This window comes from Gobius niger, assembly GCF_951799975.1.
Source record: "Gobius niger genome assembly, chromosome: 6".
In the NCBI taxonomy this organism is placed as follows: domain Eukaryota; kingdom Metazoa; phylum Chordata; class Actinopteri; order Gobiiformes; family Gobiidae; genus Gobius; species Gobius niger.
This window is the reverse complement of record NC_136857.1, coordinates 23,132,505-23,149,096: the sequence shown is the minus strand read 5'-3', so window position 1 is coordinate 23,149,096 and position 16,592 is coordinate 23,132,505. Positions and strand designations below refer to the sequence as shown.

Genomic DNA, 16,592 nt, shown 5'->3' with positions numbered 1-16,592 from the left:
CATGTACATCTAATGTCAATATGTGCAGTCTGTTCTATATGGACAGGCTCTTGAATGAACTGTAAATTATGTCTAAATAAATACTCTAATAACAGCTTGTTTTTATTTTCCTGCATACATTTCATAATAGATTTATATTTTTTATCTTAATAGTGGGGCAAGGTTTGACTCTGGCTATAAAAATGATTATAAAACAAAAATAATGCTGCCTTTTGCATATTTCTGTTATTGAGTTCATTCTGAATAATTGGTTTAGTTGAGGATGACTGAGTAGTGAGGTGAACCGGGGGAACCTTCCGAGCGCCGCGGATCTCCGTCAGGACGCACTGGGGGCGGTGCATAGCGGCAACATGGCTGCAGATTACTGGGAGCAGGAGAGAGTAGAGCCGCTGTCATACTGAGCCGAGCCAAAGAACCCCACGGCCGGACCGGGACCAACCTTCCCGGTGAGTGTTGTGGACCACAGATCCCCGTGCTCAACCGGAAAGGCGGGGGCGGAGAGGCTGGATGCATATCGGGGGTGGCGTTTGTGAGGATCGGCGGCAGGTTCGGGCTAAAGCCGCTCCGCCTCCGGGGGCTATTTATAACCGAGCCGTGACAGTCGCTGTGCCGCGGGAAGTAGACGGGCCCCGTGCTGACCATTAGCCGTTAGCTGTACGGTCTACGGCAGGAATTAGCCGGTGATCAGGGCAGCAGCTGCTGTCAGGGCAAAGAGCTAATGTGCGTTAGCCGTGCTAGCTGTCAGGACCATGGTCAAGACATCACACCGACCTACAGATATGGTGTAAACACGGAGCCTCAGGTGTTCATGTCCATACATTTATTTATTTTATTTTTCTTCGGAGCGTAAGATGTAGCGACTTATCGCCCCAACATCCACATATGTCTGTAGATGTAGATGTTGTAACTTCACATTGTGATGGATTGTCCAAATAATGATGCGCTCTGCTCTGCTGGTCACACGTGGCCTACACATAACATACAGGGAAGGATGTCAAGTGTATTATTAAAACAGGAGAACTACATTTTAATACATGACAGATTATGCTGATTGTAATGTAGCTAAATGTATTTTAAAATCTATTTTCTATATTCAACACCACAATCTATTATTTATTGTACTTTTCCATCTTCAGTTGTGTTCACAGTAATTCTATCATTTAATCCTGTCATGTCCAGTTCATTTCTCCACTTGTGGTTTAAAAACTGTAGTTTGCCGAGATACTGCTGATCTCTATCCCAGATGAAAGGATTAGCACAACATACGTAATAGGCTATCCTGTTATAGTTACTGTAGTTTAGTGGAATTTGAATGACTTTCTTTGATCACAGACTCTGCACCGACTATGTGTGTTTTCATGTAACAGGTTTCAGCATAAACACCGCGAGCTGTCACCAACAGGTTGATTCCATCTAAATACAATAATTCAGACACACATAAAAATCTCAAGATCTAAAAATGGTCCAAACTTCCACAGTTCTATATTATGTATTTTATATTATATTATATTATATTATCAAATAAAAAGGCATTTAAAGAAAAACGGCTATCATAATGTCTAATGTGACTTTGTGCCATCATTAGTAATCTAGTTTATTTCGGTCTCCTCGTTTCCACGTCGCACAGTATTACAATTGTGTTTTTTATTTCTCCTCAACAATCAATTTCAATTTACTGCACTTATTTTAGACATGTTTTATTATTTGAAAGAAGCTGGTCAACGTGATACAAGACCCCACAGAGAAGGGACATTTCGGCATTTGAGGGATTTATACTGTAATAGCCTTAACAGCTAATTGTGATTTCCCTCACCAGCCTCCCATTCACTTTTCTGTCTATGGATCACCGGGACCATCGCAGTGCGTCTCCTCTTGCCTTTACCTTGTTGACCTGTCGTTTCGTACCCATGTCCAGGTGTGCAGTCCGGTCTGGCTGCCCCTCCCCCCTCCTCGGCGCGGCCCCCCCTGCCCCCCCTCATGGAGAGGGTGAGGAAGATCAAGCGCCAGCTGTCACTCACTCTGGGGAGGGGCGGGGCTGGGGGCGGAGACAGGACGCAGAGTGAGGCGAGCCAGGACGTGACGTCCCACAGCGATTCAGGTAAATATCAGACTCCTGTTACTAGAAGTGGTAACCATGGATGTATTCGAGAAGTGGACAATAGTGAACTGCTTATGATGCAGTTGTTACATAATGATATATTTATATGAGACACAGTTATAGCAAAGTTACATTTAGTTGCAAATGCAAATGAAAAAGCAATTATATCCTCAGCAGAGAACAGCATAACCTGTCTCATCCATGGGGTTCTACAAAACCTTAAAAACCTGTAGATCAGACATGTAGAATAGCATTACTCGGTTGTCATGTCTCAAAACCTCACAAACCAGTCGGGACTAGAAATCGACCAATATGAGTTTTTCAAAGGCTGATGTCGATGCCGATTTGGGGGATTTGTATTGACCGATATGCTCGGTCGAAGTTTTTGACTGATATTTTTGGCCAATATTTCCAAATGTCTGGTCTATAAAAATCCTATAATCCTTAAAATCCTATAGTTGTCGTTAGCATTAGCACACTGTTGCTGGCCAAGGCATTTTGCGCAGTGAGCAACATTACGATTGCGAAGGTTCAAACTAACACAGCGATTACATTCTTCAGGTTCTGTGCTTCAAAATGAGGTGCAGTACGTCCATATTCACTCAGGTTTTGTGAAACAAACTAAATTTAGTCAAACTAGTAGCTAACCAAGTTTCATTGCGATGTTACTCTGTTCCCCTGAGGCCTAGGAAGTCGTTTTAAAGCCCTGACTTCGCTCTTTCCAATGCAAAAAGCGGGAAGTCCCTATCACTTTCAGTCCCGGAGATATCGGCTTTTGGCAGCACTAGATCAGCCAATAGCCGATACTGTAAAATCCCCAAATATTGGCCCAATATATCGGGCGACCTCTAGTTGTGACAGTAAAGTTTGTTCAGTGTCGTCCTAAGATTCTCAATCCATTTCTTTTGATACATCCATGAGTTCTGCATGCTGCACGATTCCCCCGTCTTTTATCTGATTGGTTGTTTGGATCGGCCATTTTGATGGTCCGCTCGGCTATCAATCAATCAATCATTTAACCGTTGTTTTTTCCTTTCCTTTCTTTTCTTCCAAATCAACCAATCACTGCCTCCCCCTCCTTCACTTCTCCTTTCCCCCCGGCCCCCTCACCTGTCCCCCTCCCCTGACCGGGTCGCAGAGGTGGGCTCAATGCGCTCCTCCTTGAGTATGAGAGGGCGGAGTGGAGGGGGCGGAGCCAGCTCGTCCTCAGGTGTGAAGGGGCGTGGCAGTGGAGGGGGCGGGGCCAGCTCTTCAGGTGGGAAGGTGCAGGCTCTGCTCCAGTCGTACAGCAGCTCCCTGAGGAGACCAAGAGGACTGGGAAGAAGTCTGAGCTCCTACCTCAACCACACCACACGGCTCGGTATAAAAAGAACGTAAAGATATCCTTACAGGTTTAAGAAAGTTGTACGCAACTGCGATAATACTTTGTGTTGTGAGGGGAAAGTCAATCTAATACCTGGATGTTAAAATATTGAACATATAGCCACCAAAATAAGGCAATCTCAGTACCGACAGCCTGGCTAGTTATATGACTTCCATGTTGTATATTACCGATAAAGTTCTAGTGGCACTGCTTGGTTTAACTGTAATTTGAAGGCAATGTGAATCACAGGAATGCTCTTAGGTTGTAATAAAAGGAAACAAGTCAAGCACAGCAAAACTGTATAGAGCTCAACAGCCCCACACACTGTTATTTTAGCATTGATTATTTAAAGACCCCGAGATCGGTCGCTGTATCGGTCTGTCGTGGTGAAGAGGGAGCTGAGTCGGGGGCAAAGCTCTCGATTTACCGATCGATCTACGTTCCCACTCTCACCTATGGTCATGAGATTTGGGTAATGACCGAAAGGACAAGATCGCGAACACAAGCGGCCGAAATGAGTTTCCTTCACAGGGTGGCTGGGCGCACCCTTCGAGATCGGGTGAGGAGCTCAGTTACCCGGGAGGAGCTTGGAGTAGAGTCGCTGCTCCTTCACGTCGAAAGGAGCAGCTGAGGTGGCTCGGGCATCTGTTCTGGATGCCTCCTGGTCGCCTCCCGCGGGAGGTGTTCCAGGCATGTCCTAGTGGGACAAGGCCTCGTGGAAGACCCAGGACACGCTGGTGGGACTATGTCTCCGAGCTGGCCTGGTGTCGCCTCGGGGTCCCCCCAGAACAGCTGGAGGAGGTGTGTGTGGATCGGGAAGTTTGGGCGTCTCTGCTAAGACTGCTGCCCCCGCGACCCGGCCCCGGATAAAGCGGAAGAAAATGGATGGATGGATGATTATTTAAAAAAATTCAAATATTTGTTCAGATTAAACGCACGAGTTGGCACATAGCTGACAAGCCGGCGTCGTGCTCTGAAGTTAATATTTGAATTTTTCTAAAAGTTGATGCTAAATATAAATGGTATGTTTTATGTCGGCTCTAGACGTGGGTGGGACTGTTGAGCTCTATTAGGAAGAACTAAAAAGAAAATAAGTCATTTATCTTCCTGCCACTGGTATATGTTAAACCAACTGAAGTACTGAAGTTTATGGCATATCTAATTGTATTATTCTTACTTGTGCCCAGAAATTGTCCACGAGGATGTAAAAATGAGCTCTGACGGAGAGAGTGAGCCAGTGTCCTCTGCAGACGAGGTTCAGCAGAGTCCAGTCCGAGTGCGCCTCAGGAACAAGAAGATTTCCCGAGAGGTAAGCATACAACGTTGTTAGATTAGATGAAGAACAAACTAATCCTGACTCTAAATGTGCTTTTATGTGCTAAACTGATGAAACCTTTTAGGACATAAATAAGCGCCTGTCTCTTCCGGCTGACATTCGTCTTCCCGATGGTTACTTGGAGAAGTTCAGCATGCCAGGCCTTTTTGACCAGCCAATCAGCAGGAGGCTGCGCAGAGTCTCCCTGGTACATTTGTTTGCTTTGTACTGGTATTATATAAATGTTCACACTTTTTTTGGAAATTAATGACATTTTTTATAATTTGTTTTTTTAATCTCCAGTCAGAAATAGGGTTTGGGAAACTGGAGACTTACATTAAACTGGATAAATTGGGAGAGGTGAGAGCAAGGCGAATGTCTCTTTTACATTATAAGACTCCGTATTCGTTTAACTCACAAACTCGTCATCTTTCCAGGGAACCTACGCCACTGTATACAAGGGCCGGAGCAAGCTCACGGAGAACCTGGTGGCTCTGAAGGAAATCCGTTTGGAGCACGAGGAGGGAGCGCCCTGCACTGCAATCAGAGAAGGTCATCCTCAATTCCACGCAAGCGTTACCATGATGACCCACTGGACATTGTTATATTTTATACCTTATGTTTTTCTTTATGTGCAGTGTCGCTTCTCAAGGATCTGAAGCACGCCAACATCGTCACACTCCACGACATCATCCACACTCAGAAATCCCTCACGCTCGTCTTTGAGTATCTGGTGAGGCTTTGACTATTACTATTCTCTTCTTTTTATGTTGCGAGCAATTCTTATTGTTCAGTCTTGTTCCATCTCGCTGTTTAAGCTTTCCAAGGGTTCACTTACTTATTCCACACTGTCCTGTGATTGTTTACGTTATGGCCAATAAAATCTGATCAAATGTAAATGTCTGGGCGGTATTAGTTTAAGCAGACACTGTTTACTCATTCTTCTGATTTTAAGAAATATCAGACCGCATTTTATAGCCAATTTAAGCAGAAATGTGAGAAATTCTCACATACTTTTTCCTCCCACTGTAATGAAACGCAGTGTGTTTTAAAAGTGCAGACTATTCAAGATGGTGTTCACATAAAGGTATTTTGACACAAAGTGTAGTTAAATAGTGGTGTTACTGCAGGTGTTTACAAGTTGTTTCACAGTTGCAAGCCGGTTTTCTTTGCAGATACAGTGACAATAAGTCTTCAAACTGTTTTTTATTTTATTTTGCAGGATAAAGATCTGAAGCAGTATCTAGACGACTGTGGGAACTCCATTCACGTCCACAATGTCAAAGTAAGAATTGTAGTCTTTTCGTTTCAATCATTTACGTAAGATTTCGATTTTTTGAAATTCAGTGAAAGAATGTTTTTCAATACTGTAATAACTGTACAATAAAAAGTGTGGCATCTTGTATTTTCCTATTTTGATGAAAACAGAGAAAACACACTGCCATCCACCTTTTATTCTGTTGATGTTGATGTTTCTTGACATCGCAGAATTAGAAAAGCTTGTCATCCATTTAACTGAAGCCCCTTTTGAAATAGAAATGTAAAAAAAAAAAAAGACTTGTGTCAACATGTGTCTCAGGGGGCAGCTCAGAATCCTTTTACCTCTCAAGATTGTTTTTTTCTCACTTCATCCTTCGAAACACTTTCTGTAGTATCTTTTGAAGTGGGTTAGAGAGGACAGTTTCATCAGAGCTTTGAAATATCAATGACTTTTTGTATCAAACACAATTCATCGTCACAAATAAATTGTGTGCGTTCTCTCCGTTAGCTGTTCCTGTTCCAGCTGCTCAGAGGGCTGTCCTACTGCCATCGCAGAAAAGTCCTGCACCGAGATCTGAAACCTCAGAACCTGCTCATCAACGACAAAGGGGAGCTCAAACTGGCCGATTTTGGTGAGATTAAGAATAATACTAATCTCTGAGTTTATGAGGAGTAATTCTGTCTTAGTTTGGAGCTTGTGAGTTCGTCTCCTGATGTTCTTCTGTTTATCTTTCAAAGGCCTGGCACGAGCAAAGTCTATCCCCACGAAAACATACTCAAACGAAGTGGTGACGCTGTGGTACCGGCCTCCGGATATTCTCTTAGGAAGCACCGACTACTCCACTCACATCGACATGTGGTCAGTACAACTGGAACTGTCGTCTACATCAAAACAGATTTATTTTCCTGCAAGTCCCCATTTGCCATTTCAAGCCATTGGCCGTGCTCTAATGACTCTTGTTGTAGGGGTGTGGGGTGTATCTTCTATGAGATGGCCACAGGGCGACCTCTGTTCCCCGGGTCCACGGTGGAGGAGGAGCTGCACTTCATCTTCAAACTATTAGGTGACCACCACAGCAGCAGTGTGAACCATTACAACTATGAGGCTGGGCATGTGCACTGTTAGAAGGTCCTGTATTTTAAAGTTTTCAATGGTATAATGTTAAAGCAGTACTAAGTAACGTGTTTACCTTAATAAATCCTTTCCGTAGTCCCTCTGGGGGTAATACAAGTGTTTATGGGATGATTGGAGGGTCTTTCATTTCCCCCTGGTGTCTCTGGACAGAAAATCATGTTTGCAACTTGACTGCCATCGGTCCGGAGAAAGCAATACACACTAATGGAATCACGAAGAAGAAGCTAACATGCTAACGGGCAAAGCTAACTGCGGGCTAACGTCACTTTAAACAGTATTTACAGCCAAGTTTGAGTGAAAAAAAATATTTCCATTGTATAATTGGATGTACAGTAACCCTCTCTCCCTTCGCCTTTCCTGTCAGCGTAGTATTTACTCTCCAAGACAATTAATAAGTAAAAAAATCGTAACTTGCTACGACACCTGCTTATGGCCACTAGGGGGAAGAGTTACTTAGTACTGCTTTAAATCCTCATCTAAAACATACTTTGGGTGTTTTGTGTCATTTGCATGTTTCTGTAATTGTGCATTGTAAGATTATCCTCCCCAGAGCTCAAAACACTCGCCCATCTCCCCCCACGTCAGAATGTTTTACACTGATCAGCGCTCATTGCTGAAATTGCCTTCACTGCACAACTTGGCAACTAAGCTTTTTTCTTAAGCTTTGTAGCTTCCTTTCACACTGCCTTGTACCATACCCTCATCTACATTTCATGTCCTGTAAGTAGTTTCTAGACATGTATTTTATTTTGATTTACACTACATGAAATACCAAGGGTGTAGTTTAAAAAAGCTTAAATAAAACATTTTATTGGACCTCAAAAAACAGTTAAACATGACAAAGTAGTTCTCAAATGCCCAAGTATTCTAGTGCATGTGCCAGTTTGTTCAGAGCACGGTGAAACACTGGTGATATCTGATCTCCAGCCTCTGTATCATAGCGGTTTCCTTGTGAGCCTCTGTTGTTCCACCTCTGCAGTGACTGACCTCCTCATTGTGCGCCTGTGTTTGTGCAGGAACGCCTACGGAGCACAGCTGGCCTGGGATCAGCACTAATGAGGAGTTTGTGGCATATAACTATCCCCAGTACAGAGGCGAGCGGCTCAGCAACCACACGCCCAGGTAACGAACAAAACTGCCCTTCTGCTTTACTAGAAAGCACAACTGATGACTCTTTATATGACTATTTATCCCGAGCAGCTTGAAACTCAATCACAAACTGGTAGTTTCTTCTGAAGCGCTCCACATTTTTTGTGTTAGTGTATTCTTCCGGGCATCATGGATTTGCTAGCATGCAGTTAGCTGAAAGGCAAAGCTTGTTTTTATTTTATTTTTTACTGTTTTATAGCAAGTCATTCCCACTGTTGCCTGCAGATGGCGCTTCAAGTCAATACAAAATCATAACTAGCCCAGTAGCTCCCTCCTAACTGTGTTTTCTTTACATAAACACATCAGATTTAACCTCTTAGTCCCCACTTGAACGGAGCACATTTTCTCGAGTTCGGCTTTACCCAAATCTAAAAGCTTCTTGTGACGAGAATAAGGATGAAAAATGTCACCAAAGCGTTGAAAATGCCACAAAAGAGTAACAGAAAAGTGAGAAAGAAGTGATTAAAAATGTACCAAAATGTGAGGAAAAAATGACAAAGATGTGACAAAAAAAGTGATGAAAAAATGACCAAAAATGTGTGACAAAAATGTAACAAAAAAGCTTTAAAAGGAACAAGAAAAGAAAAAGTGCTGGGAAAGTGACAGAAATGTGGCAAAAAATGTGACAAAAAAGCAAAAGGATGGAAAAAAAGTCACGACAATGCGGCAACAACGCACGGAAAAAGATCCTTCTAGATCAGTTTTTAGGTCTTGGCTTCCAAATGAGGCGTTACTCTGGCCTATAGGTTGCAACATTTTAGATTTGGGTAAAGCTGAACTGGAGAAGCTGCACCAAAGGCGGTGATTAAGAGGTAAAAAAACAAAACAAAACGTGGGATAGCAATGCTGAGGCACCCAAAAAAATGCTGGCATCTCTTTGGCTATTCTGCTTCTGTTTGTTAATTCCGCTGGATTGCTCAACTCTTCTGTTCCTCTCTGTTTGCCCAGATTGAGCAGCGAGGGAGTGGAGCTTCTGTCTAAATTCCTACAGGTCAGTGAACGCCTCCCGGTTGGGGTTAAATCGTTTTCAGATAATTTTAAGCACAGTATGGATTTTTGTTTTATGTTCAATGTATTTCGGTGTTGTGCGTTGGCGCAGTTCGAGGGGAAGAAGCGCGTTTCGGCTGATGAGGCGATGAGTCACGCGTACTTCAGGGTGTTCGGGAAGAAAGTGCTCACACTTCCTGACAGTAAGAGAGAGAACAATGATATGAGATATGGGGTGAACGTGGAAGTTATTTTCAATTGCAGTGTGTTAAATGATTATGTTTGATGATTTTTGTTGTTATTTTTCAGCCACTTCAATCTTCAGTTTACCGGAAATCCAGCTGGAGCGGGAGTTGATACGACCGCCATCGGCTGTGGATCCAGGTACAACAGCACTTAAACCCCACTTGAATAAGAGGTGCTAAATCCTGCGGTCCGTCCCCCTCTTCCACAGTTAAAATACCAGCCCACACTCTGAAATAAGTCACACTGAGTAATCCATAAAGTTTCTCCGAGTTTTTTAAGGGGGAATCATGCAAAATGTACCTTTTTAAGAGCTTTGCATCACGCTACAATGTTGTTCCCTCATCAAAAACATACCAGGAGCTGTGTTTCGACCCACTGGCGCATCTTTGAGTAATCTTTGAATCCTCTCCAGTGGCTATTCTTAGCACTGCAGTTCCCAAAAAGCTCCCCTATCGCATTTTCCGAACCAACAAAGTGTAATATAGTGATAAAGATGTTTGAGATGATCGTGATACCAAAGACCTGCAAAAAACACCAAATACTCTCTTTACTCTCTCGCTCTTTAGCTCTTTCGACACATTTGCCTGACTTACTCTGAACCTGTTTGCGTCAAACTCTCTTCCCTGTGCAGTTTAGCATGTTTGCCAAATTCTCTCTATTTTTTTTTCCAACTTGAGTCACTTCACAGTAGCAGTAAGAGTTGATTGTGCGCCCTCTGCTGGTGTATTATATAACTACATTTGATAACATAACTTGTAGGAATATTTTCTTGACAAATGGATCATTTTAAATGATGGGTCCTCAAGATCTAAGAGAAGGTAAAGTTTTCTAGATTAGTTTTATTTGGTTAGTTATTACAAAATTCATTTAAATACATTTACAAATTGTGGGTTCATGAGTTTGTTTCATGTTCATAAAGGTAAATGTGTAAATATGACTGTTTTGTCTGTTCCAGTGGGTCAGATCAGCCCTTCCCATCGGCGCAGTCTTCTCTTCTGACGTCTCCCCATCCTCTGGATGGACAAAGGGAAGTTTTACTGTTCTCTAAGACTTTTATTATTTCTCTTTGAGCAAAGCTGGATCTGTTATCAACAAGACATTTGGATCTCCTTACGTCGATCGCACATTGACCATTTAGATGCAATAACCATGCAGGAGCAGCCATTCTCCGTAAAACGGGATTTTTAAAGCACGCAAGGCACAAGGAGCCAATGGAAACCGAGGCGGACGTCTTCCACAATATTTATTGCAAAGGCCTAAGGAAAGTCCTGGAAAACCTGGAAATTTACTGCAAATAATCTGAATTCTCTCAAGGCTTTGTCCACTTTGAAGCAATAGATCTAGGTTTACAGATGTAATTGTTAATTTGCACTTAGTTGTTATGACTTGAGATGTCCTTCCTCTTTTCTCAATAGGTTTTATTCATGAGACATTAGTTTAAACTGAGATGGAGGGCAGCTGGGAATCATATTGTGAAATTTGCTGTTAAACTAAAGTCAAAAAGTCTTGACCTTGTTTATGGTTAATATTCTATATTTACTTTCCCAATTAGTTAACCACATTAGTTGTTCCAGACTTAAATAAATGATAATGAGCCGGGCCCTCCGTCTGAAATGGATATCACATTTTAGAACGTGACCCCAGCCTTTTCCCTCCAGCAATATGTTAAGTAATACATTTTGTGTAATTCCAATGTCGTATTAGTAGGGTTAAGTTTCCAGTTGGTCACAAGGTTTAGTGTATTGTTGCATTAGATTTACATGCATTTCTTTCAACCCTTTATTTATAAAAAATACAAACCAGTCATTATTTTAATTACGTTAATAGAGCTAATCACTGTGAATGGATGTTATAAACCTAAAAATACTAACGTGGACACGGCCTCAACTTTACTTCCAATTTCCAACTCCACCACTAGGAGCTGCTCACACAAGCCAATCACAGAAGCCCGTTGCCATTTCAAGACAGACTCCAAATATTGTTGAATTTTGCCAGATGTAAACGATTTTACACTTGATTTTAAGGGATTTTTTCCGTCATCTCCGGAGACTGTTGGAAGAGGAGAAGCCATAGACTGTTATTGTGCATGTCTCGAACACTGGTCTATATTTAAACACATATTTACAGTAACTATTTCTGCTGAGGACATGGACACAGAGCTATTTATTCATATCAAAGGACAATAATGAAGGAGTAGTTTTGCAGTCCAAATGAATGTATTTAGTTTGTGAACGGTTTAATTTCTTGTGACGTTTTTGTTAATAGAGTTTTTATATGTTTTCTGATGCAAATCGCCGAATTTATCCTTTTTTTCTTTTCTTTTTGAAGACGTTGATTTTTGGTGTTGGATTGAAACTAACGAAGTATGTGAGTACAAACATTTGAGTGCGGTGCTTTGGTTTTAGCATTCAACTGGGAAAGGTTGGAAGATCGGGAATTGGATTTTGAAAGGCCGCACATTAAAAATATAGTGTTAAATTTAAGTTAATTTTCATAAAAAGATTAACAAAAATGCATCTATATTTTTGTTACTTCCTCAAATATCGTACACGCACAAAAGCAAGTGAATGAATACAAAAAAATAAGTCAAATTTTGGAATGTACATAAAGTATTTCAGTGTGGTGCTGGCTCAAAAATCAAACCATCTTGTTGGGAGGAGAGAGTGCTAACCATTATGTCACCACCCTGTCACATTTGTAGGCATTTTTACACAACTTATTTTTCACATCTTTTCTGGTAGTCTCCATCCAACACTACAATCTTTAGTTTTGTATTGTCGTCACTCCATAGCTTTGGTTCTGGCCTGATTGTATTACAAAAAGCATCTCAGCGTCCCAGGCCTAGTCCTTCTTCAGGTCAGACTGAATCAGATCTTAGTTTTGTACCGCTTGCTTTGGTGGCCAATGTGAAGTGGAATTTGTGGAGGATTTTAGCAATAGACAAAATCTGATATTTGAAACTGTAGACTCTAAGGCATTTATCCAGCTGTGAATCTGATATTTTTAATGTAAAAAGCCTTTATACAGTCAGTGGACAAATAGCTGTGCAATTTTTAATTGAATATGGGACTATTAGATGGTGAGATTTCTGGACTTTTTGAAGTAGAAGTTGGGGAAATGTGCTGTGTGTGTGGGATTTGTGGACAGTGGATCCGGTAATATAGAGGCACTGTAAAAATCATTCCAACCTGAATCTAAGGAGTTGAGGCAAGCCTTCACTGTTGACATTGGTGCTGACTGCTGAGGCAGGTTGTAGCGCCTTAGCAATACCTACAGTGTATTATTCTGCAACCGGCAGAAGTGAGAATCATAAAGTAATTGTTAAAGTGGTAGTCTGGAAGTTTAAATGTATTACATTTTCTAAAATGTGCAAAATCGACCACATGGTCTTGCGTTTTGATGTAAAGTAAGTAATATATAAAGCCGCGCCTTCCCGGATCTCAGCAACTAATCAGAGTAGTATCCTCCCGTGTTGACCAATGAGACAAGCTTGTCCTGTGAACCAGCCTGTCCGGTCCAATCAGGAGGGAGGGGGAGGAGCTTGATCGCTTACTTTTGAAAGTTTTTTTTCCTGCTCGCCTCATTTTGCAAACTAAGAAGGGCTTTCTGGTTAAAGAGGGGAGGAATTTGATCGTTTACTTTCAAGTTTCACTCGATCTCTCACTTTGCAAACTTACAGACTATCACTTTAATGTACATTTTGTTATGCGTGTAATTTTAAGCACTCAAGGGCTGCACAAATTTGGGCGAAGGTCTTATGATTTTTAGCGCTATTTTCGGAGCGTTAACATTTGAGAGAAGAAATTCTAGCGTCACATGGATTTCAGAACATGTTTGTGGAGATGTAAATCGCGACAGATAATTTTGTTTGTGTCCCCTAAATAACTGCAGTTTTTAAAATTGTGATATTGATTTGATTATACAAAATTGTGCTGCCCCTAGTATCGTAAATGTAGGAATACTGCATAAAAATAGACATGTTGGTTTGACAGAGACAGATTTATTATATTTAGGGCTGCACAATACTGGAAAAAACTTGCAATATGAGATACGGTTGTGTAATATTGCTTTAATTCTATTATAGCGATTTTTTAATAGTGTTTTAGCAGTTTCTGTTTCATTACATTGCATTAACAGCATTAAAGTCAGACTCTTTTGCACAAACATTATTCTTCAGATGAACCACATATCTATGAACAAGGCTTGGCGAGTTTATTTGTAGAACCCAATTTGTACACAAAGTGATTCAGGAAGAGTGTCCATAAAATGACACTACGTCGTACACACAAATCTGATCTGACGTGCTGACCACGTTCAGGTATTGTCCTCAGTCAAACTCTGTCTTTTTTCAATGTGAAAATGGCACAAATCTAACTTCATCGAAATGTTAGTGAAATGTGATATAGCTACAATAATCGAGTTGTTTATGCAATCTGTGTCGATACTTTCCTCTACTATCCGCAAACTCCACAGACCACAGTGTGAAGTCCCCTGCTCCTGTTGTTCAGAGCTCAGTTTATTTGAGGCATCATGTGGAAGTGCATGAAGAAGGTCCAGTGACTGAGAGAGCCTCTGGGAGCCTCTGGGTGACTGTTTGAATGTACGTCAATGTGGTCAGTATTTCTATGATGTACAGTTCTGATTATTATGAATATTATTATGAACTCCGATTGTGGTTGCTTTTTGTAAAACTCGCTCGATTTTAACCAAAGTTACCCGCAATATTACCGCAATGCATGCTGGGATAGCTCCAGATCTAAGAAAGCCGTCTCTTCTTCCATTCGCCGAGAGAAGCACTACGTTAAGGAAGCCACCGACTTGAACCAGTCCAACGAGAACCACTAATGTTTGTGTTAATGTGAGAAATGCTGTTTATTACATGTACCACAGATATTTACAGTCTTCAAATATATTCAATAAATCTTTATTTATTACCACACGGCCCCGAGATGTCACTCTACATCAGGAGGTTTGAGAGTATAACATTTAGATTTAGAAGATTGCGCCACACTAGCCAAGGGTAAGGTTTAAGTGCATAACATAAGTTTTCATAGTTTTCTAATAATTACTTACTTGGAAGGGATCATGCCTATAGTTAGTATTAATTATCTTTTTACCAGTGAAGTAGCCATTTTATAAAGTGATGGTGAGGAAAAAAGTTAATGGTATTGGTGTGTTGCAGGTTCTAGAATGTGATGATGGGGCAGGAGCCAGTGTTTCCTATTAACAGCAAAACACTTTCACAAATGACATCATATTCCCGAACTCTATTCTGCCTCCACCGCTACTTAAACAAATGCTGAATTATGGATGTAGTTCAGGACTGTGATGTCATATCGCCTAGCATTAGGATTTGCAGCAATAATAAACTAATGGAGATTTTCAAAGGTAAAATACTGGAGTTGTTGCTCATATCAAAACACTTGGACACCACAGTGTTTTAAATGTATTTAACAGTAATGTCTCAGCAGCTAACGGGGTTGTTCCACTGCTATTTTCTCTCCACTTTTTGTACTATTTTCCAATGTTAGTCTATGGAAAATGTATGCTAACAGCCACAAACATGGCGGATTGCCATGGTAACAGTGGATTTTCCCAAACTGTATTTTCTATCAAGTAGACAGAGAGGAGCAAAGTGGTGCAACATCCCCTATATAAATAACGGCGAATGCCAACCATAATACTAATATTTCGGGAATGTGATGTCATATCGCTAAGCATTATGGGAATAGCAGCAATTGTAAACTAATGGAGATTTTAAAAGTTAAAATACTGGAGTTATTGTTCACATTAAAACACTTGAACACCACAGTGAGTTGGATGTATCTACCAACAGTAACTCAGCAGCTAACATAGCTGATTAGCCAGCGCCGTGATGTTCAACTCTTAATAATAATAACTTTTTCAAAAAGTAATAATAATACATGAGATTTTTTTGTTTGTACTTTATTGTCCCCGTAGGGAAATTTGTCCTCTGCATTTAACCCATCCTTCGATGCCGCTGGGGCAACCCGTAAGTGTGGCAATGCCGCGCCCGGGGACCCATCTCCATGATGTGGAGCCAGGCTGATGGTCAGAATCACCTGGCTGGAGGATTCACCTATTGCACATGTTTTTAGTGGTAGGAGAAACCAGAGTACCCGGAGGAAACCTACCCAGACACGGGGAGAACATGCAAACTCCACACAGAAAGGCCCTGTCCTGGTGGGAATCGAACCCGGGACCTTCTAGCTGTGAAGCGGAGGCGCTAACCACTGCACTACCGTGCCGCCCTTTTTATGTTAGACCCCGACACATGACACGGAGTGGGTGGGACTGTGGAGCTCTTTAAATATGATGAGCCAAGGAAAACATGCAAAAAACGTGTCCACAAATTTGTAAATATGTCATTGTGCTCACTATGTTCTGGGGAAAATAATGTATCACGTGTACTGTAAGGTTAACATACATTGGTTTGATTGATCAATGCTGAAAAATACGGAAATTACAGTACAAAAGCCAGACATAGATCAAACTCAAATCTGGCTACTCTTCTTGTACCCATTTTCTCTTGATCTCAGACGGCCACAGAGAGAGAGCTGAGGTTAGAGCTGCCAGAGGATTAGAAGAGATTTTTACTGAAGTGAAGATGATGCCGCCACGACTGTTTGTAAAGTAACTGCATATTTTATTGTGTTAATCCAAAACATCAGACACGTTTCACAAAGGTTTTGTACAGTGCACCACAACCTTTCACCTCCGACCCTCCGCTGTCCGGCCACCAAAATATTTACATCTTTATTCCCCCCCCAAAAAAACTCAACCATTCATCCATCCATTCATACGCTCACACATTCACAGGGTGCGTTACAAGGAAGTGTCCAGACTCTTTGAAAATAAAAGTCCTCATCAGCAGAACATACACAGGAGACGTGTAAGAAAATAAAATCCACCACAAGAGTTGAGCTTATTTTGCACATAAATACATAGGAATATTAATAATTATCATCTACATTGTGCTTTCTCTCATCGCACTTTTCGTCTTTCAGCCAAGCAGCAC

The 16,592-nt window shown here is 41.4% G+C and overlaps 1 protein-coding gene across 1 annotated transcript; it reads left to right on the top strand.

Annotated features, from left to right (window-relative positions):
- Positions 1–313: 313 nt before the first annotated feature.
- cdk16 (cyclin dependent kinase 16) lies at positions 314–11,292 on the top strand. Its single transcript, XM_079557843.1, has 17 exons — positions 314–446; positions 1,916–2,098; positions 3,237–3,458; positions 4,649–4,770; positions 4,862–4,984; positions 5,080–5,136; positions 5,214–5,328; positions 5,415–5,509; positions 5,999–6,061; positions 6,545–6,668; positions 6,775–6,895; positions 7,003–7,100; positions 8,188–8,293; positions 9,269–9,311; positions 9,420–9,510; positions 9,617–9,691; positions 10,509–11,292. Exons 2-17 carry the CDS (start codon positions 1,978–1,980, stop codon positions 10,550–10,552), a joined length of 1,620 nt encoding a protein of 539 aa, XP_079413969.1. The 5' UTR covers positions 314–446; positions 1,916–1,977; the 3' UTR covers positions 10,553–11,292.
- Positions 11,293–16,592: the final 5,300 nt, after the last annotated feature.